Source organism: Athene noctua, chromosome 8 (assembly GCF_965140245.1).
Source record: "Athene noctua chromosome 8, bAthNoc1.hap1.1, whole genome shotgun sequence".
Taxonomy (NCBI): domain Eukaryota; kingdom Metazoa; phylum Chordata; class Aves; order Strigiformes; family Strigidae; genus Athene; species Athene noctua.
In genome coordinates, this window is record NC_134044.1 from 20,144,510 (window position 1) to 20,168,088 (window position 23,579).

The following is a 23,579-nucleotide window of genomic DNA, read 5'->3' on the forward strand; positions in this document are numbered from 1 at the left end:
CTGTGCGTATCCAGATTATTCAATACACTGTTGGTCTTTGTAGCCTCTAGTTTGAAGGCACTGATGCTTTATTTGCATTTCTAGTTATTGCAAACTTGTCTTCAAATGCTGTTCCCTAGTTAATAGTCATGTTGGACATACTAGTATGGACAATATTGCCTTTATGTCATCTGACCTGAATTAGAGCTAAATAACGTGGCAGTGAGTGTGTTATTCTTGGTAAAAATGCATAGGTTCTGTTTGTCTGTGCTGGGTGCCCCACTTGTATGCTCAGGCCAGACTTACTGTGTGAGTAGAGCACACCAAGAGCTCCAGCCTCTCTAATAGCTCTGCCTGGCATGGTGTGCTCTTACCTCTGACCCAGATTACTGCTGAGGAGAAAGCATGACACACAAAAAAAGGATGTGTTTGCTCCTCAGCCATGGCAGTTCACAACTTACTGATGTAAACGTGCCAAGAAGAGATTAACTAAAGCAGAATATGTGTTCCAGCTGCTCCCATAAACTCCATTTTAGCTTGTGAGGATTTTCTTTCCCTGTTCTGTTCCCATTTTCATGTGACTAATACCTGGTTGATTTACCCCAAGTCCCACAGAATAGTGATTCTTGAGGATGTTTAAAAGCAGCGTATATCCAAAGATCTACCAAAGCTCGGGCAGAAGTACCGTAGATTTTAAGTCTGGGACAATGCTGTGTCCTATTACAGGGAGAAGCAGATTTTGCAGGTTGGAGTCTCCTTAAGGTCGTATCTCAGACTGAAATCATAGAATCATTTAGGTTGGAAAGGACCTTTAAGTTCATTGAGTCCAACTGTTAACCTAGCACTGCCAATCCCACCACTAAACCATGTCCCTAAGTGCCACATCTGCACGTTTTTTGAACTCCTCCCGGGATGGTGACTCCACCACCGCCCTGGGCAGCCTGTTCATAGGCTCTAGGCTTCTTCATCAAATCTAATCCCTCTCTTCCAAGTGCAACATGCACTTCCCTGGTCTGCGCTCTCCAATATAAACTCAGGGCTGGCTGTAAAGTCAGTTCTTATTAATTTTAATAATAAAACTAATTCCTCATTCTACCCAAATGGCCTTCCAAAGTCTCGCAGAATAAAGCTATCAAAGGCAGGTCTGCTGTGAGAATCAAAACCACTGTAGCTTTTCTCTACCTCCAGCAGTGGGCCCTTCAGGATAGTATTTGTGTTGCCATTTGCATGAAGTAAACCATAATTTTGTGTCCCAATCCAGAATGGCTCTGCCCAGCACAAAAGGTCCTTGCAGGGCCAGGATGAGGATGAGTGAGTACCACAGGCGTGAGAGATGCTAGTTGTACCACCTAACGGAGGTGCTCTGGAGTAAGAGATTAGGGTGGTGTAGGAATCTGTACCTAGCAGAGTCACATCTGCCTAAATCCTTTGTCATACCAGCTCAGCAAGGATACCCACCTGAGAGTACACAGAATTTTGGAGAGAGGCTGTGGGCATGTTTGGGGTTTACTTAGAGCCCGAGCTCTAGTAGTCAACATGAATTCTCAGTATAAATAGTCCCCATTAAGCTTCCTTTAACGTACTTTTTGGGTTTATTTTTTTTGGTCTTGTCCAAAAATTTTCAGTTTTTACCACTGTAACTTTTGCTTTTATTAAAAAAGCTCTTTTTCAAATGCCATGCTTTACCATTCTGTGTGGGAAAATCCACAGCACTGTCAGCCTTTATCAGATTTCTTGCTCAATGAGGTCAACTGGTATTTGGATATTATTGTATCGTGTCTACAAGCGAATGGAAAAAGTACACTGCATGTAAACTGAAAGTGGTTTCTGTCTTAAAAGTCAAGTTGAGCCTAGAAAAAAACTGTTGCAAAAGTGAGAAACTGTTACATATCTAGAGATCTTTTACCTGGTCTATTTTCAACTTTTAAGAAAAAAAGCATCTAGGAAAGAAATGGCTTCCAGGACACAGGAACCCTGGGAATTTTCCACAATGATAGGACATGCAAAATCTAGAGTGCTTTATTTTAGAGGTCTTATCTTTTGGTTATAATCTGTGACTGTATGTTCTAGTCCTTACTGGTTAGAAACAAGTAAAAGGGTAAATCTCAACATGAATATATTAGTAACCTTTATTTAATTTTGATACTTATATGTATATATTTATATTTTTATGTTTTTGTATTTTAAAAAGCAGTGAGCTTCCTTTGCTGGCTGGTAAACTTGAGTGTCCATAATGATTTCAGTTTAGCAGATTAAATCCATTCTTAGGCAAGTATAGTGAAGAATTATTTCTTTTTCCCTGTCTTCATTTTATGTCCTTTATGCAATATACTTTGCTGTAGTAAATGAAAGATCCAGCTGTACTAGATCTGCCTGGCCCTAAAAATTAGGTTTCCTTTTGATTGGATAGTATTTCTAAGGAAGAATACTGAAATGTGAGGCATTAATTTAATTCTGTGGCCTATATGTAAATACTCATAACCTCAAGCAAGCAAACAATGCTAAGAAATTACATGGAAGTCTCCATGGTATAGGAGCAACTGGTTAACCTGCAATGTCACAGTTACATGCAGATATTTTACAAGCATATGTGTGTCAAGTAGCTTGTACGGATAACGATCTGCTAGCAACCTATTGCAATCTACTAAAATATGGCCTAGTACTAATACCACTTATCAGTTACATTAGTGGCAAATTTGATCTATAAATTATTCACCTGCTTTTAGCTAATTGATTACTCAATGCTGAGATATCACCAGCCTGAATATAACTTTATCATCAAATAGAAATGGTGCAGCTGCAGGGTTAAAGGACTGAATTCACAAGGTGGGCCTGATGGTTCACAAATAGGGGGTTCACAAATAGGGGTAGCTGACAAATATTTACCCTGCTAATTGGCACCTAATTTTGACCTACAGTAAGGACCAGTCTGCAGCACCCACATGGTTTAAAGCTAGCTCAGGTCTGTGTAGAGAGCTGCGTCATTTCAATGTAGATGCACGGCTGAGATGAGAAACAACTCATTTGACTTTTAGTCCTCTATTCATATTATTCCTTTCTGTAGGTGATTTAATTAATTTGCCTCTCCATTAACAACTCTGTTCTGGTTCCTATAATGTAGGTCAACTAATTAAGATATATAAAAATATTTCCCCAAGTTAATTTGTTTTGGGAACAATGAATGTGGGACAATTCCTTATATGTGAAGAGATCAGATCATTTCAGAAGAAGCAAAATACTATAAATGGTGACTTCAGTCACAGAAATATATTTCTAATAAAGATACAGTCCTTGTGCTCAAAAGAACTTCCATAATAATGAACAAATCCATTTGGCATTGTAGCAGAGTAGGATCACCTAGGCAGCCAATTACAATCTCTTCAGTAGGGGCACTAATTTTCAGATGAGATGGAATGTACTACCTAAATTCCTTATGCTTCTTAAAGTTAGTTAGCTGGGGTTCATCTGCAGCCATGAAATGGGCTTTAAGAACAATCACTGTTCTTTAAAAGCATTGCTCTTTCATTTGGAGAAAAATAAAAGAGGAATATGTGTCAGAGAAATCAGAAGGGTTTTCTGTATCAACTAACAAATATAAAGTTCCATTCAAACTAATGTTCTTACGTCCAGAATGATCTTTTATTCCACTTTAGGATGTAAAGTACAGTGACTGACTCATTACTTAAATTTCACTTGAGCTGTTGCACAATCATTTCAGTTGAAAATACTTTTCAACTGGAAAAGGCACTTTTAGCACTGTGAGAAATGAAAAAAAATTCCTCTTAAAAGCAATTATGTAAGTGGAATGGAAGTTTCCTCTACGCAGCAGGTGACGTGCTGTCATTTCTTTTGATTCCATAGCACAGAGATAATTTTGAGATTTTAAGATTGAACCAGTTGTAGAATTTCTTGTAGCAATTTCTAATTCAAAACTGGATGTGCTATTTATTGCTGATTATATTTCCACTGGGACAGTGAGATTTTCACTATCTACAACCTACAAAGGAGATACCATTGCAAAAAATATAATTTCATTATATTTTATTTACATTCAGAAACAGAAATCTGACAACACTTAAGACTAACCATGGTGCTGGGGCAATAAGGGCTTTACCACTGTGCTCAATTTTGCAAACCAGTAGATTTTTCACTCTTACTTCTCTTATGTCCAACATTGATGTTAATTCTAAGTGTATGTGTCCATTGCACTGCACACAGTTCTGTTCAGTCCTTTCTCTTGTTTTAGAAGCCTCACGTATTAAAAGAGCCAGTATTTTCAATTTAAGTAGGTCTCTATCTTAAGTAGATATATATATATGTGATGTTTATTTTATTTTTATTAATTTAATAAATTCCACGGAGTATTTTGCTCTTGCACACTGGTATTCTACTGTTTCAGCTGTTGAAAATATTAACTTTTTATCTTCCAGACTCTGTGTTTTTGCAAGATAGATATGGAGTACCCATGCACAAGTGCCACTTTTGCTGGCTCCACAACAGTCATGCAGACAGGATGTGTGCAGCATAATAATTTTGGAGCACCAGTTATGTTTTATGGGTGTTGGTTTGTTGGTTTTTTTTTTCAGAAAAGCTCACTGGTTTAATTCTATCTGATGGCTCTAATTCTTCTTTGGGGAAAAGACTCCTTATCAAGACAGGCACCTGTGATAGCAAATCCTGGCATGGAAACAAGATCTTTTGATGGAAGTGAGCCAGTGAGTTTGTTAGAAGAGAAGCACAGCTATGGAAACAAAAATCCTGAATTAGTTTTGTGTTGCCATCTGAGCAGGATGCACAAGTAGTAACTGTATGACCAGAAAGCCATTGAGATTTAGCCAGAGGAGATATTAATAACTTGTGGTAGTCTCTGAATATTATTTCTGCTTAGTGTTTTGTTTTACTTGATATAGATTTTTAAGGTAGCACATATCACAACAGAGAAACCATCTGGCACTGCTCGTACCAGAATTATTGTGATACAGACCTGCATAATCACCTGACACACCTGGGGAAGTTGGCCAGCTATTCAGTTATGTTTCCTTTTTCTTCTGTTATTAAGGAAGAAGAAAGGAGGAAGAGTTATTAATATATGATGGCCTGGTACATGTCTTGTTTATGGTCACTGTGGTGAGGACCTTCCTAGTAGTGCGCTCTCAGTTGCCAGAAGCAGCCATCTCGTATTATTGACTCATAAGTTTTGTTGCAACATGTTCATGCAGCACAGCATTAGTTTGTACTTGGTTAACAACACTGCTAGTTGCTATTTGCACAGTCCAAAGCAATATAAATAGCTACATTTGGTCTAAATGTCAGCACAGGCAGTGACAGAGAAATGCACCAGTACAAGTGAAGGGTGCTAATTAACACCAGCATTTACTTCAGTTTCAAGGTTTCACTTACGACCTTGGCTAAAAACAAGTCTCTTCCCGATGCTTTGCTGTGCTTTGCAGCTCCTACATTCTCACTCCTGTTGCAGAGAATCCTTTATACTCTTTTTTTTGTTTGTTTGTTTTTGTAATTTCAGCATAGCATGACTAACTTGCCAGATGTCAGAGAGAGCACTAATGACAAAGTAGAAAGAGTTTTCCTATTACTTTCTCCTTTCTTATCATCCTTATTGTGGTGGCACTGCAGTGCCTCTCAAAGCTAGGAGTCATTTCAGGTGGAAACTGGCTCAATGTGGGAGATCTTAGTAGTACTGCAGGGCCACGGGATGTCATGGTGCCAAAGCAAGAATAATCTGCCCAGAGGAAACTGATGTGAAATCATATCTGTGGGAAATGTGGTCTTTGTGTAACCAAGGCCATGATGTTTAATTAGAAACCCAGACCAATAATTCAAAGAAATGTGAACTAGTTCATGCATTTTAACTGTTTCCCATAATAAGAAGTTTCCTTTGCTGGAGGAACATCTGACAACATCACATCAGTAGGCTCGTATGTGATCTCTCCCTGCCACAGCCACATCCTGATTCTGCCAAGTTATGGTAGCACCAAAGGCAAAGGCCCTGCCATTTAGAGTGCTTTGCCAGGTTAGTGCTGGCTGAGCCCTCTCTGCTAGGACACATAGTAGACTCCCTCCACAGATGGAAAGTTGGCCTTGCTCTCCTGAGCAGTGTTTCATGACATTATTTCCACACCAGAAAAGCTAGTGGGTCAGGTATTAATGGGACCAGAATATTTCACCTTTGGAACTCTTCTAATTTGGTGAATCTCTTTGTGTCTTTGTGGAAGGAGTAAGTATACTCCAGTGGAATGAAGGTTTACTGGCAACAAGTATGCCTACAAATTGTACCTTAGGGATTTCTCAGACTCCATGGAAACCAGAGACCTTTAGGTCAGATGCCTGATCCTTCACTATCCATGCTGAGATGACCAACTACTTGGGAACGATCCTCGTGAGGAGCTATCCTTGTGAGAGTTGCCCATAAACTTCCGTCAACTCAGAGTTTTGTTGTCTTTGGACTACTGCCATCCAAACCTCATATTCTTGTAAAATGTCTGAAATGAAGGAACAATGGAATGCAGAAGATTTCCCCCCTTTACTTCACACATCCCAATTGGACCTGTTTTTTTCTCACTTTCCAGTCACCAAGTGGAGTGTTTGGGTCACTCCTGTATTCACAATGCTGAGTTCAAAGTCGAGGCTGCAAGCTGCTTCTCTTCTGAAATTACCTGTAAATCCTCTCAGACACAGAGAACTGCAACGAGCCTGTTTATGGGACACAATTTCTCATACTTACTGGCCAAACCATGAGCAGTCCCTTGGCACCAAGGGCAAGATTTCAAGCTGTCCCTCCCAGCTCCAGCTCCTGTTTTCATGTTTCTCTGAAGGGAGAAGCAAATACAAAAGCAGGTGGGGTGGCAGATACATCACTGCTGCATCTGCTGCTGCCTCCAAGGGAGCAGTCTGCTTATTTGGGCTAGTGAGCAGTGTGGCAGCACTGGAGGCTGGAGAAAAGCCCTCGAAAGCTGGTAGAAATCTGCATTAAACTTTGCTGTGTAGTTTAGACATGGGCACAGAAAAAAAGAGAGAGACTGAATGAACTGTGAGCTGTGTTTAAAACTCTAAATATAGTAAGGGCCTGTATCTCTGGTCTGCCGTTGATTAGCTTGTATTCTTCATTTTTCTGATACGCTTTTTCATTCCTTCACTGTTTCACTTTTTGTCTAATTTGTGATACTATTGACATAAACATTAGGGTGGACTGTGGTGCCTGTCCTTTCTTCTTAGCAGTTAGACAGACAATGGATTAACTGCATTTGTCTTAATTCCTTATCTACAGTCCAGTGTCCTTTCTTTTTAGAAACAGTGTATGTTTTCTTTTGCAATATTAGCTTTGTTCAAATGATGGACAATGTAAAGAGGACTTACGATGTAGCTGATCGCCAGAAATTACTACTAACCTAGTCATGCTTGTTGAGACCCTACAAGGAAAAAAGGGAATTGGAAGAACTGCCTGTGACAATAGTCCTATCAATTGCTGCATCATATTTTCCTTAAACATGATACTCGCAGCAGGTGCATGCTACCCTCACTGCCCCATGGCATCCTGGATGGGATGAACATTTCACCCCTCATGGCATCAGATGATGTCACTACTAGTTTTCTAGGCCATTAGACTATCTCAAATGCCATTAAATCCCTTGTGCCATATAGTGAGCATTCTGCTTCATCATTTACCAACCTAACATGCTCACACAGTTGGTGTGAAAGTATTTCCTTTATACTCTCTCAATGCTTTCCCCCATAGCAGCAAGACACACTTAGTAGCTCTTTAATTTACTGTTCTTAAATTGCATCTTTGTCAGGGCAATTCTAAGGTCTGCGGAAGGCCCTTGACCAAGTGCACAGCTTTGTATTGTTAACAGCTTGACGAGAGAGCGATTCATGTGCAACAACCTTTAGTGTTTGAGATTTTGCTGCTGTGGTTATTATTTGGAGAGCAATTTAGGTCAGTTACTCTGGGAGCACTTTTCTCATGGCTTTGTACTGAGTGTTCCTGGTGGCTGCTGTAGCACCGACCCTGTTAGAGAGAGAAATACAGAATAACACTTTCAGAAGAATAGTGTTGTAACCATATATATAAGATATGGAGACTGTGGGATGGGCACAGGTAGATAGATGGATAGATGGATGGATTATGTCATGCAACATCTTCAACCAGTGGAAGCCTTGGGAATAGAATTTTCACCCACCAGCACTTTGGAGAAGCGTGAGGGGTGTTCTGCTCTGGGGACAGTGGGAGGCTGAAGCATACAGCTCCTGTGTTCCAAGTAGGAAATCCCAGAGATGTACTTGGCCATGGGCACTAAGAGGCAAGTGTAGAAACAGCTGTAAAGCATGTGTGCCGAGTCTGACAGAATGCTGGATGTTTGGTCAAATTCTTCTTTTTTCATGTGGACACAATTTGTGGTTGGAAGAAGACTCAGTTAAAAACAAAAAAACTATGACCAAAAAAACCACCAAAAAAACTGAGCAGTGAAAGTCTTATTTAGGCAGCAAATCCTTCTATCTCACTGTGGAGAAGTATTGGAAAATGATGACATTTCATGTACAGACTCATGGTTTAGACACGTGAAGCTCTTGAACTCTAACCATGAGTTGAAGGATTACCACCATGATTTTGTCTCTGTTTCACTGTCATTGAAACCAATATGATAAAATGGCTAACACCACCTTTACAGGGAGTGAAAGGGTTAGTTAGACAAGTTTTTCATCACACTGAGAAAGGTAAAGCATTTTCTTTTACTATAAATCAGCATATACAATTAGATTAAATAATAAAACTAAATCATCTTACAGAACTGTGTTTGATTTTACGATAACCCCATAACTACAGTGGCTGTATTTTAGGAGTCCCACAGAACCTCCTCTAGTAAAACATTTCTCATATGTGATTTTTTTTTTTTTTTAATGCCCTAAATGGACAGTGTTTCCAATCAAAATTAGGGTTAGTAAATCAATTAAAAAACCTCCAGATTTCTTACAATGGGGATTCAAGAGCTGGTACTCTATGTTCGACTAGGATTCAGAAAAGTTTAAAATAATTCATTTGTGCTTCATCTTTCATAGAGAGCTGGATAGTAAAATATCCTAAAGACCTCTGTTCTACTTACTGCATTACTCTGAGTTGTGCTTTTGACAGGCATCACACTGGTGTTTGTTTATGACAGTTACTAGGAAACCTATGGACTAATAATTTGCTTTTCGGGTATAATTGTCAGCTAAGTGTTGGGTTTGCTTTAGAGTCAGTCCTGATGTAATCCATTAGGTAACAGACTAAATAACATCTGGAAGATCTATGTCTTGTTTGCAGGTAAATAAGCATCTTTCAACAGTAAGATGTATTTAAAGATTAAATTAAAACTTAAAAATATTAAGTTTCTCTGATGACTTTGTCACACCTGCCTTGTTACCTTTTTTTTTAAACAATGCAATGGATCTTTAGAAATGTGAATCATGAGCATTAAAGAAACCTCATGAAGTTCTAATTGCTGCAACATGAAATTTTAAGCCTTCTGGATCTGGAGAACAGAAATAATAAACACATTTTAAAAATAAATTTAGGGTAGAGCTGAAATTAAAGATGACCTTTCAAAATTTATTAACTGATGTAACAACCTTTTCAAACAGCGTCAAACCAGTTCTCCAATTCATGAAATAAGTGTGGAGCAGTAGTTCTTATGTCTACCAAGGGAGCCAAGAATATAAGTATCCTTTGGCTCTGAAGAGTACTAAAAGTTAAAATATTTCTGTGTGTCATTGCAAAGACCATAGCTGCGTGTACACAGGTAGGATATATGCACAGTTTCTATGGCCCTACTGTTGTGCCAATGCAAATATGAAGTTTGCATAGGAAATTATACTCTCATGTGTCTGTTTTATTGTACCTACTATTAGCTGCCTACCTGGACAACTCCATCTCCAGTTTTCTCTGCTGAAGCTGATAGCCAGAATGACAAATGTAATTTGAACTACTTAGTTTGAAGTAGATAGTGACAACCAAACATCTGTCTGATTCAACAAGTTTCTGCCACTGGAGTTTGTGTTGTAGTTTGATAACCATTGGTGGCTTGAGCTTGCTGAGGGATGTTAGCTCAGTTTGATAGCCAACCTAAGTTTGTGACACCAGAAACAAGTTGTGCATTGTCCTCATGACTTCTTTTCAGCGCTGCCAAGTGGTAGTGATGCTAGAACAGTAGCAATCTGCTTGTCTCCCTTTGCATCTGGTCTGTGCAGTAACTTCATAGCTGTTAAAAAGGAAAGGCATATGTAACCATAAAAGTTCTATTTGTTCCAGTCAGTAAAAGCAAGTGGTAATGTTTGTAAAATAGTTTTTTTGACAAATGGCCCCTTAGAACATTGACTGTGCATTCACTGAAGTGACATATCTATCTCATGAGGGGTAATCTAGTACTCTGAGCATACCCCAAACATATTTTCTAGTTCAAAGGTGTGCAAATTCAGAGAAAGATGGGCAGAGCTCTTACATGGGTTAGAGTCCAATACAGCCTGGCTTTATGAGATCATGCATAGTACTGCAGAACCTTTTGCACCCGTGTTTGTTCAACAGTATTGCTTAGTCATGAAGGGTGATACCATTTTTTCCCTGTTGCTACATGAGGCTTTCCTGTGCATAAATATCTCAATTTGAGGTCAATGTGGAGGTTAACTAACTGGAGTCAGTACTCCTGGAATGTGCAAGGGTACAGCCCTGACCCATTTCCCTACCTTGTGGTAGACACTCTGCAATTTTGTCTTTACTTAAAGTGTTAAGGCAAGATACCTATGAAATCCTAGTTATTTTATAACAAAAATTGAAACATTATGGGTCAGTTGAAGGTAAGGTCTAGTTTTCTCAGTATTTATAATGTTTATCAAGTAGAGGTCTATAAAGCAGTAATCATCTATGAGACCAGAGTAAGTGGTCCCCACCTAGCCTGCAAAACTGTATTGCCTAGAAAAAAACTAGGTAAATGTGAAGAAAATCAATTAATCTATTTTAGTAACCTAGTAAGTAAGGTTTCGTTCATTGCTTTTGCATTTCAGACTGCCTGAAATGTGAGTATTTTTCTTCCAAATGCCTGACTATACCACTTGAAGAAGTCTTTATCAGAAGTGGGATTGATTTATTAATCTCAAAAAGGACATCCTAAAAACTGCTGAGGATGACAAAATCCTCTTACAGTGGATGCAACAGTGTAAAGGTTGTTCATGATACAAAGGGCTGATGGGGTCTAGCTGATTACATGACTGTTGCTTGATTTATAAAAACCAGGTAACCAGATACAGTCAGAGTGAGCTTCCCAGCAGGAGTGGTAGAAGTCACTTTCCTGTCTTTATATTTTCCTCTGGAAAGCAGCCCTGAGATGCTTCAAACTTCTGGTACTAGACAGCAGAGGAGCAGATTGCTATGTCCTCCAGTCTCTTGGAGAGCTTTTTACCAAAATGTCAGAAATCTGTATTTTTGCCAAAACCCATAGTTCCTGTAGCATTTACTCTAGAAGTTACCCTCCAGATACACCATGATGTCTTTGGCTGGCTAGTAGCAAGCTGAGCAAGTACATTTCCAGGGGCAAACCTGGGATTAATGGTACTGATTTTATGTGTAAGGTTGCAGACAGCTCCTGAGGTAGAGGGGTCTCCAAGCATAAGATATTTTTATTCCTTCTAGCCATCAGTGATATCATCTTTACCCTAATGTAGGTACAGGGAGACAAATGTTTGTGCTGGTATTGATGCCAATAGTTGCCTACACTTTACTAGCCTCAGGTTGTGTGCTGCTTATGACTGTAAGTATATGCACTTTATGTACTGCAGTTCCTCTAGACGTTACTCCCTAATGTCCTCCTGGTGATGCGTTTTTGCTTCATGTAGCTGTGGGTTACAGATTGTTAGGAAGCATGAACCAGGAAAGGAATACTAGGCATTGGTCCTCTTCTACTTGGACAAACTGCTTAAACCTCTGGAAAAGCTATCCTGAAAGTTTTGTTCATAAGACTATTAAAGAGAACATTTTCTTGAGAATATGGGACAACTGATGCATAAAAAAAAATTGAGGGATTTAATGCAATTCTATTTTAAAATCTAATTAGTTATTTGTCCAAAAGTGAATCGGTTACATCCATATTTTTGTGAAATAAATCAGGCATCTTCAAGATATATGTCTCCAAGTTACTTAGAAGCATTGAACTAATAGTAGAAAAGTCCAAAATATAGTATAAATATTTTGCTCTAATTTACTTTCATGTTTTCAGACTTCTGATATCATCCTGCTGCCTGTTTTCACAAGGTATTAAAGAAAGGAAGCCTAATGACCAATTCTGTTTTTTATTTTTTTTTTAATAAAAGAAAGCAAACCAGAAATTTAACAGTCTTGGGAAATATAATCCCCTTTTATTGAGTATTGTTAGTTATGATTAGAGAAGGAAACCTTTATTGTTTGCTTTCTTGGGCATTTTTAATCTTTTTCTTCGGATTTGTAGGTATAAAAATAACAGAAGCAACCAAGATGGAGTTTAAAATGAGCTGAAAAAATTATAGTCCAAGGGATGTTTAGGACTTCTAACCTTATCAACAAGGCACAATATTGATGTATGGAGAAATGTCCGTCAGAGATTTCACAGGAAGGGGGTTTTTTTGTATAGTCAGAGGCATAAAAAAGAATTTACAAGGAAAACCATTTTTTCTTTCATGTGTGCTTTGTTGAACTGTTGGTAAACACCATAACTTTCCATCTTTCTTCTTTTTAGCCACATAATCAATGAGCTGATAGAAACAGAACGGGTTTACGTAGAAGAACTTCAAAGTATAATAGAGGTAAGAAATTCTTCTGTAATGACTTCTGGTGCTTAACCTCTAAGTAATCACTGCGGGTGCACATCTTTCATGGGTTGAGCACTCTCACCTCCCACCTTGTGTTTAGAGTACACAGGCTCTGTTAGCAAGATAGCTCAGCCTTGGAGATGGAAAATGAAAAGCATGTTTTGAACAACTTTTCTCAGGGCTTAAAGGAAGAGGCACCTTTTCTGACCCCAGTCCACGGAATGATAAAAGTTGCATGGTTCTCAAAATTATGGTCTGATAAATAGTTAATAATGTGCCTTTTCAAAATATCATCAGTTGGCTTCAGAAACAGCACCCTTGATTTCCATGGGGCCAGACCCTAAATTTCTGTGAATATAAGTTTGGAAAATGATTGGGAAAAAAAGAAGGCCCTCTTCCCCCTCTTGTTTATTGTCCCATGTAGTGTCTGAACATGGAAAAGAGCAGCTTACATTGTGAATATAACTCTTGAGCTTTTGAAACTCATAGGATACCAGCATACTTTGTGTGTGTGGAATCTGAGGTCTCTAGTCTGTGGGATGATGGAGGCTGAGTAGAGCTCGGTCATGCTTTTATTTGGGTGGAACTTGAAGGACTGGGTAGTTTCTTTTACAACCATATGGTTGCGTCTTTATTGGATTTGATCTGTGGGCGCTGACAGCTCTGATAATTGATCTATTACTCTTGAGTTTAAAATCTGCACTCAGAATGTTCTCTCAAAATTTTTATTGAAGAAACACAATCCAGTTTCTACAAGAACAATCAAACAATCAAGCCAAATACCACAGTTCAACAAATAAAGCCAACAAATCCTTTTCCAGTGAAGCAATGTAGCAGAAAGATATGTGTCTATCAAACTTAGCAGTTTCCATCCCTACATGACCAAAATGGCTTTTGAATCATCTTTTTGAATCATTTCATATTTTTTTTGTTAATCCAGTAGTCTGTCCATTTGTGGTTAAAAATGTGTTTTCACAGCTATTGGGGTAAAAGCTCTGGGGAAAATTAGAAGCATGAGAAAAAAAGCAGGCAAGGGAGAAGGCTTTGTATGCTTGGCTGAGAACAAAAAGCACATAGACTGGGGCTTTTCAGTGTGTCAGACACAGTACTTGTTCCTTGGTAAAAACAGGCTGGTTTTATTTTCCACTCTTCTCTGCAGGGGTATGCTTCAGAAATGGACAATCCCAATTTAGTACACCTGATTCCATCTGCACTCCAGAACAAGAAGGAAATTCTGTTTGGGAACCTCCCAGAAATCTACGAATTCCACAACAGGCACGTGGGAACTGGCGGTTGTCCCACACTCTCGGGTGCTACTGGAATTTCTACTCCCTTTATGTGGGGTGGTTTGTCACACACATACACAGGCAGGAAGAGTCATCCTCACTTTGTGTGTCCTATCTCAGATCATGTTTAATCATTTTTTGTGAAAAATTATACTCTTTTGTGCATTACGAGTGATTTCCCCTGTTGTTACCCATTTCGAATGTCCCTCATGGCAAGTATTTTACCACTTCTCTTGGTACACTGGTAGTTGTCACAGGACTAAATCCTGATGTTCCTTCTCTGGCAAAACTCCTCTGAGAGGAAGTGTTCTTAGTGTTCAGCTTATTTGTTCTATATTTCTGTTATCACATCAGAAGACATGATATATTTGATAGCACTTTTCTGAAGGAATTTTATCCTTCACATGATCATAAACCTTTCCAGAAGCCTTGTCCACACTGTGGATAAGGTGTTCTAGTGTCCATAACTACAGAATACCAATTATGCACGAGATTAACCTCTTTTTGATCCTCTTTCACAAAGCAAAGCTTAGGGCTACTTCTGTAAATTTCCTCCTTTTCCTAGTCTTGATTAAGTAAAACTGTCTGTAGCCAAAGTGAGAATTTAGGAATTCTTTTGGATAGTAATTGCCCATTAGATATAAAAAACATTTAAACAAAATAAAAATCCCTCTTTTGCGAGTTTAAATATTATGCTAGAGTAGTTGATACATAGTAGAAAAATTATTTTCCAATTTACATATTATTTTGAAAGAATGTGTCTTTCATTTGAACGACATTCCCCTCCTTTTGTAAGCCTGGTCTTTCTTTCCCTAAAGGCTTAGTGCGTTGACTGCCACTGCAGAAGCCTTTGGACTACATCCCATATTTTCACTGCTTGCTGATTAAGCAACTGCATCTGACAGAGCTTTTCTGTCTTTTCTAGCTGTTCTGAAAAATCCTCATAACCAAATGGGAAGCAGGTGTTTGGGCTATATATTTGAAACAAATCTCAACAGCCAGAGGAACCAGATGTATGAGATGCTTGTGAGCAGATGAAAACATGATAATATTGATGAATCAGGCAATCAGCTGTGAACCACATCACAGTTTCCTAAAATATATATTTCTTTGTGTGTCAGAACTGTTACCTCCCCATTGAATCCTCTTACTACAAACACATAGGCTCTAAGCTGGATTTACACAGAAGCTAACACACCGTGTGACTGGGATGTTACATTACTGTTTGCTTTCCTTTCTCCCTCTCAGGATTTTCCTTAAGGAGATAGAAAATTGCATTGAAAACCCCGACCTTCTTGCCCGATGCTTTTTGAAAAGAGTAAGTAAATCCTTTTGCAGGTCTATATGAATATCTATGGTCTTATTGTACAGTACTTGGAGATTTACTTCTATCCTTTCACTCTGATTGCTTTTGTGAATGAGAGAAACCCTCATAAGCAGATATTCCCAAATCAAGCCGCAGTTAACAAGTGTGTATTCTGAAATCTGAACTTTTATCTGGTTTACTGATAGGAAGGGATCTATTACTAGTGTTTTACCTATGTATTTTAAGACCTGGTTAACAAAAAACCTCCAGTGATTCAAATGTTTAACATGCTTTTCATATCAGACCAATCTATACCAGCAGTCTGATGTATCCCAGACACCACCCTACTGTAAATAAGCAGAGAACAGTATCACAGCAGATTGCTCTGAGTGCAGACAGTACATCCTGTTCCTGCCTTATCTTCTCTCTCTTTTCTCTGCACCATTCCGGAGACTTACTCCCCTAGAACTGGTCCAGCAGAGTCTACCACCTTCCTTGCATGGTCAAACCCCACCAGCTCCATAAAGCTCTGTGAGGTTGATTCCTTTACTTGTTCACATCATTCAGCAAACCAGTGGGTTTCTCCCCACTTGTATGAAGTGGTATTTGTTTAAAAGTAGAGTGAACTTAGTTCATGAGAAAGCCCAAAGCCAACAGGCAGTGGTGGCTTTGGTCAGATGCACGTGTCTTTGCTTCCTGTGACTTTCAGTGCCTAAGTTCCACAACTCTCTCCTCCAAAAGCTCCCAGTCTGTCCCTCCCCCACCACCCCCTCCCGTTAGCATGAATTAGCTCTGTTTCCTGTAACATAACAAAAGGTGCTTGTTTGTATAGCACTCATTCAGAGGCCCTACTAATAAGAAAAAACCTGGTTTGGTGGGTTGTTACAGTTTTCATAGTCTATAAACACTGCTTGAATAAGACTCTGTGTTTTGGATGGGAAAGGAAGAGGCATGAGAAATAGGAAAATCCATCCTCTTCACCATAGTCAAAGGTACCTCCTGCTTCTACTGTGTACATCTAGCATTTGCTGCTTTTCCAGGATATATGGTGAACCTTTTTTTTTAACAGGGTGTTGTATGAAATACAGACAGATTTGGATGAAACATACAGTTGTCAGAGGTGTTGACCCCTGCCACATCTCTAAGGTTTCAATGATAATTATGAACATGTGATACTTCCAAAGGGTATGCCCCCAATTTACAAACAGGTCAGGCAGAAGAGCATCATATGAGTGTAAATGTGATTATGAGTCTACTGAAATATTTTCTGTTTAATGGTGAAGCATTTAGAGCTTGAGTAAATGACACTACTAAGGAATATGTTGTTATCCTAAGATTCAAATGCTGAGCAGGAAAATGTGGTGAAACCATTATGCAAAACGGGATAAACAGTCTTTGAAGAATGCAGATCTTTGAAATCCAAGAAGGAACAAATAGTCTATATGTTGCAAATATCCCTGGATTTGGAGATAAAGATAAATTCTTGATACAGAATTGATCCTGTAAGTCTTCAGAAAGTTCAAATTCCATGTTTAAATGTTGTAGCTTATGTCTTTCTGTAAAAACAACTGTTGAGCCCAATTCTCCTCACTATTCTACCAATATGAAATCAGCAGCACTAAAGCTATGGTTCAGGTGTGAAGTGAAAGAAAATCAGTCCCTCTGTCACACTTCCTTATCAGTTTCTATGGCCTAGTCAAACAACAGTAAATCTATTGTGAATAAGAGGTTAAATCATGCATTTGCTTTCTCCCTATTTCAAATTTCGCGCTAAGAAAGTAAAAGCCTCTCTCTTGAGATGTCTCTGCTCACACAGTAGCACCTTTGATTCAAGAACTTACCCTTATGTTCTGTTTTTAGAAGAAGCCACATGAAGTCCAGAAATTTGTTGTTTCTGTTGGACAGCCTTTAGGAGGCACAAACAAAAGCCTGGTTGTGTGTTTGCGTTCCCCATGATTTGGCAGCTTTTTGCATCTTCCTGCTGAGCAGAGGCTTCTGGCTTGCCCTGTGAGTTATGACTGTGCCTGCTTTGGTGTGAGGGGAACCGAAACGGCTGCTGTTCAAGGTGATGCCGAATTCTGGAGGAAACTCACATTGTTGCAGATTCGCTTTTCTCTTTCTCCTTCTTTTATGGGTGTAACCGTCCTGCCACAACATTGTGGTGGGCCTGTGATTAGAAACAGGCTGAATTTTAGATTCGTACTTGAAGAATATTGCCCTGTCTGATCACACTGGGACTTTTCAGCCCTGATTCCAAAGCTGCTTGAAAGTGTCCTGAGAGCTGCAGTGAGACACCCTGGTGCCTCCTCCATCCCCTGCCAGTCATCCCGCTGCCGTGTCCCCACACACTCTCCCACCTCCACCAGTGTCACCTGGTGAGCGTGGATGTAACCCCTTTTTCTCAGGTGATGGCAGAAACAGTCTGTGGCATCCCAGCCTATTTGTCTTCTCTGGCTTCTCTCCTGGAACACAGTATCAGAATCAGTTGGAAGATGAGACAGTAATGCCCCTCTTGTCCTCCCTCCCACTTTGCCTGGCCTTGTCAGGGCATGATCTTCATATGAACTAAATTACAAGTAAGCCAGCTCAACTTTGCCCACATAGCAGCTATTTTACTATCACCAAGATGCCTGACCTTGCTTAAAGCTCTGTGTAGCAAGGTCTGTACTGAATGGGTCTTGCAGGATGGGTCTTCTAGTGCTTTATCAGCAACACGCAGGACACTCCGGGCTGATCTGCTAAATGTGTGGCTGGGAAGGATAGCTTACCAAACCAAGGTAAGAATGCCCAGGGAGAAACAAAAGGTGTGTCAGACTGCTTACCAGTATGTGCCAGGTGAGGTGCCTGACAGGAGTGACTCACTGTGGATTACCAGTGTTTACTTACTCATATTGCTAACCTTGGAAAAAAAGAATAATTTAATAGGAGCGAGCAGTTGGGGCACTTGGTCATTCAGGGAGAAAAAAACATTTAGAAAAGGAAGCTATCTTTGAAAAGACTGTAGCAGTTGACCAGAAACCTGTGAGTTGAATTCAAAGGGCTAAATTCTAATCTGAAGCAAAATTTATTCATAAATCAGCAGTGAACAAAGAACTGTGGATATATGGGTGTGGTGGGTTGACCCTGTCTGGATGACAGGTGCCCACCGCTGCTCTATCCCTGCCCTCCTCAGCTGGACAGGGGAGAGAAAAGGTAATGAAAGGCTCATGGGTCAAGATAAGGACAGGGAGAGATCACTCAGCAATTACCATCATGGGCAAAACAGGCTCAACCTGCAGAAATTAACTTAATTTATTACCAACCAAACCAGAGTAGGATAATGAGAAATAAACACTAAATCTTAAAAACACCTTTCTCCCACCCCTCCGTTCTCCTTGGGCTTAACTTTACTCCTGATTCTCTACCTCCTCCTCCCCATTGGTGCAGGGGGATGGGGAATGGGGTTTGTGGTCAGTTCATCACACATTATTTCTGCCACTCTTTCCTCCTCAGAAGGAGGACCCTCACACCCTTCCCCTGCTCCAGCCTGGGGTCCCTTACACGGTCTGCAGCGCTTCACGTTCTGCTCCAGCGTGGGCTCCTCTCTCCACGGGGCCACAGGCCCTGCCAGGAGCCTGCTCCAGTGTCGGCTTCCCACGGGGTCACAGCCTCCTTCGGGCACCCACCTGCTGTGGTGTGGGGTCCTCCCTGGGCTGCAGGTGGGTCTCTGCTCCCCCGTGGCCTCCCTGGGTGCGGGGCACAGCTGCCTCACCGTGGGCTGCCCCACGGCCTGCAGGGGAACCTCTGCTCCAGGCCTGGAGCACCTCCTCCCCCTCCTTCACTGACCTTGGGGTCTGCAGAGTTGTTTCTCTCACACATTCTCATTCTTCTCTCCCAGCTGCAATTGCTGCTGCACAGGTTTTTTTTTCCCTCCCCTCTCAAATATAGGAGAGGCACTACCACCATCACCGATGGCCTTGGCCAGCAGTGGGTCCAACGTGGAGCCGGCTGGCAGTGGTTCTGTTAGACACAGGGGAGGCTTCTAGCAGTTTCTCCCAGAAGCCACCCCTGTAGCCCCCCCACTACCAAAACCTTGCCATGCAAACCACCGTGGAAAGGAAAAGCATTACAGGAGGGATGAACATGGTGTAAAAGTACCAGCAAGAAGTCAGAACTTCTAGATAGGAAAATAGAGATGTGTGGAACATTTAAGACTGGGATTTGAGTAATTAGACAATTAATTATTTCTTGGCATTTTAGAGCCTGATCGTGGTAACTTCACCAGGAATTTCCTATTCTTTACACTATTACAAAACTTAAAGTTGTATTTAAAAATGTACCTGCCTAAGCAGGTGTCACAGATTTAGGCAGTAGTAGATGCACTGTGACAAATTACTGGTAAATTGTTGATTATTGTACCTTTTGTTAAATTTAGGTTGGTACTTTTCTCTTACCCCTAATAGTGCTCTTGACTGTTGCTGTCTCTGCTCTTCTTGCACAGTCCAATTAGGGTTCTGTGGGCCAGGAACAAATTGTAAAGTTTGGTTACACTTTATTATATACCTCCTGCTAACTTCCCAAGGCAACATGTACAAACAATTCTATTTGTGTGAAGAAAACACTGTGCTTGTTTTGAAACAGCACCATTAATACTCTATTGAGTTGCAATGGAGCTTTCAGTATTGTGTAACCCTTCAGGCAGTAAGGTGTTACACAGCATAGTTCTGCTTTCACACCTGATTCTCCAGGGTGACACTAGTATAGGTCTCTATAGAGGAAGATAGCAACAATACTGATTTCTTCTAGTAATTCTATACAAAAGAAAATGCTTTCCTGCACCAAGAGTGTATAGGCACTGCTTACTGTGCTGAAAGCACAGAGGCAAGAGCCAGGAGTTCCCAAGATTTATTTTTGGCACTGTCTTTGATTCACTGAAGTCACATCCACCAGGATAGGTGCAGACAGAGATGGGAAGCTCCCAGCTGGTCAGACACGGCCAGCCCTGCTCAGGAGCCTGGATGGCACTGCTCCATGGTCGCGTGGCTGTAGGGCTTCTGTGCCAACGCAGCGCACAGTTAGTGAGCTGAGAACCTGGCAGATAAATGTCTGTCTGTATCCACCCACAGAGCCTAGGGAGCTCAAAATACACCCCTCTGGGCTTTTATAGAGATTGCTTTTCTTTTCACTGAAGTCAGTGAGATTTTTGCCATAGACTTCAGTGAGAGCACCTGGAGCGTAGTCAAAGGTAAATAAAGGTCAAGTGAATCCACCCACTTCTAATTGGGATAAACAGAGTTTAAATACTTCCCCTTGCCAGGCCTGAGACATCATCAAGAAAAACTTGATGCTTTTTAATTCATCCTTGTACTATTGAGACCAAATGCTAATTTTGCAGTGTTTTGAACATGCAGACCTTAGGTAAGTGGTGAGCATTGTAGCAGTTATCAGTCTGTGCTGACACTGTTAACAAAGTTTACATTTCTAATGTTTTCAAACCACGTATTCTCCTCCCTGGAAGATAACTGTTTTGAAATTAAATGATGTGTCTTCCAGTCTGCAGTCTCCTTGCTCTGTGCAAAAAGTGAGGAAAAAAAATCTCATTTTCAGGTGTATATAACTTTACAGGAGTAAAAAGCAAGTTTAGTGGCTTCCTATTTTTTTATATATACAGAGCTATCCCTGTGTATTACTTACTTCATGTGTTTGGATGAAAGGTAAGAAAAAGTGTGACTCAAGGCAGATTCTCTGTGAATTCTTTTTTTCTTACCTTACTTAAACTCTCTTTTTCTTGCAGAAAGAGGACCTCCAAATATATGAAAAGTACTGTCAGAACAAGCCAAGGTCTGAAGCTCTCTGGAGACAGTGTGGAGACAGCATCTTTTTTCAGGTGGAATTCCATTGCAGACTAGCAGTGCTAGGCCATCAAAGCTCGTTTTTCTTCTGTATTTCTTCTTTCTTTAGAAAACCTAGAGCAATATACAGACTTTTCTGCATGCTTCTTATGCTGATGGCAGGTGCTCTCCACTGGAGACTGCCTACCACTCCTAGGTAGAGTAGCAGGTAGATTTCCTGGACAGGAGCCTGACTCTTCAGGCTATACCCAAAGCAAAGAAGTACTGGCTTCCATGCAAACCCCAGGTGATTGCGATCTCATCAGCAGGGCATGCCAGATTTCAACACTAAGTTGAACCTAAACGTTAGCTCTTGTTTAGTTATATTTTCACTATAAGCAACCTAGAAACTCCTGTGCAGATGGAACAAATTTCACTCTCAATTAGTTCACAGACATACAATCTTAAGATTAACAAATGAAAATTACATTGATGTCTTCCCTGTGTTTCAAGAAACAATTGTATTTTTCTTTCCTTTGTCTCTTACAGGAATGTCAACGTAAACTGGATCATAAACTCTCACTAGATGCTTATCTCTTAAAGCCAGTCCAGAGAATCACAAAGTACCAGTTGCTGTTAAAGGTAAGTTCTCCGTGACAATGCAAAGAATTCCAATATATAGCTTGTTTTACTTACAGAATTACATATCAACATTATTTGTTGAGGATTACCTGGAAATAAATCCTCTCTTGGTTCTTCAGCAAGTACTTTGTAATGCTAAGTTGTAAAATGGTAACAAACTGTCAAAGAAAGGACTTCTCTTTCAGAATAAGTACATACTTGTATACTAAGCTGTAGCAGTATATTAACTATATATACTGTTACATATATAAAGTAATATATTTTATATAGTAAGTACTTCATTGTCTTATTTATTTTTTATTTACCTTTAAACAGATATTGAATTTGGCTTTGTTGGATCAGTATGTGGTATTAGGGTTTGAAAACAGGAACTGATGCTTTAAATCCTGTCTCTGACATCTGTCCCTGTTTAACAAAACCCTTTCAGCTCTCTGAACCTGATGTTTTCCCGTGGTTGTGACTCAAACCTTTCAGAACGAGCCACTCCCCTTTGGTGCTTCCGTTTTAAAGACCCAGCTAACAACAAGTTGTAACTCTTTCATGGGATGAATACGTGAACTTCCCTCTTGATTTGGTTGGAACTGTGATTGGTCCGTGCTTGAAATTTCGGTCTGAACTGGGAAACAGGAAATATATGCTCTTAAAACAATGGCATTTTTTTAAGACAGTGGCTTAAATTTCTGTCTTCATCTCCTCAGTTCTTAAAAACAATATTTACTGACTTTCCTTATGGGAAAGTCATGAAGGTGAATTACATGCCGTTCTCAAGCTTCTGGACATAATGTCGTGTTGTGTACTGTCATGAAATTTAGCATGAAATTTGCAATTAAGATTTTAGGCTGTAACTTTATTTGCTGATAGCTACCATGGCACTGGTCAAATTGTTCCAGTTTAAACCATGAGGATCTGGCTGGCCATTCACTTGTGCAGTATTTCTGTGACCTGTTTATGGACTTTACACAAAACTGTAGCATCCAAATTTTGAAGGGGGATATTAACAAGGATGCAACTTCACTGATTCCAGTAGATTTACATCAACATAATCCAGAAGTAAATTTGGCTCTATTTCTTGAAACTATTCTGTGACAAGGGAGAAAATGTCAAGGTCTTCAGAAGAGCAAGGATAAACCAGATTCTACTTTTAATTTGAAATATGACTGTAAATAAAACCAAGATTAGATCAAGGAGTAAAATTCTCAGGCAAAACAGGTTGCAGCCATTGGGGTTGAAGCTGGTCAGACCAGTTTTGTACTCAGCAACAACACATTGGCACGACATTTCCTTTGTCAGGGATTATGAGACCTGTGAAGATGGTGCACTCTTTCCCTGGCAGTAGGAGCATTTAAAGTGTAGGAAAAGGGGAGTCAGTGAAAAATTGGTAACAAACATGTGCCTAAGAAGCTGTGTGCCTTGAATGATGGGCAGATTCGTTTTAAATTATGGATCACAATTATTGCAACCCTCTGGTTTCAATCATTTTAGCTAATATTATAAAGCACCATGACCACTACACAGAGAGCAGGAATCCATCCTCATCCTAGAAATTGTGTAATAGGTACTATAGGAATGCATCTTGCTTTTATCTTCTAAGACCTGGTCACCCAGGCACTTGGGGAGAGACTGTTGCTGTTTAGGGTTTGCAAGAACTACCTCTTTGCAGCCCTGTTTTACGGGAACACAAGTGCCTCAGCGTTTGTATTAAATGATTTACAAACTCAAAATTTGGCT

General features: G+C 40.0%; 1 protein-coding gene across 14 annotated transcripts in view; it reads left to right on the forward strand.

The window, feature by feature from the left end:
* The window catches only part of MCF2L2 (MCF.2 cell line derived transforming sequence-like 2), a 185,600-nt gene that overhangs the window by 123,854 nt on the left and 38,167 nt on the right, over positions 1-23,579 (forward strand). For all 14 annotated transcript variants that reach the window (XM_074912636.1, XM_074912641.1, XM_074912633.1 and 11 more), the window contains exons 16-20: positions 12,735-12,801; positions 13,967-14,082; positions 15,342-15,411; positions 21,173-21,265; positions 21,759-21,851. In XM_074912636.1, the coding sequence (XP_074768737.1) occupies positions 12,735-12,801; positions 13,967-14,082; positions 15,342-15,411; positions 21,173-21,265; positions 21,759-21,851 (439 nt within the window). The remainder of the gene's footprint in view (positions 1-12,734; positions 12,802-13,966; positions 14,083-15,341; positions 15,412-21,172; positions 21,266-21,758; positions 21,852-23,579) is intronic.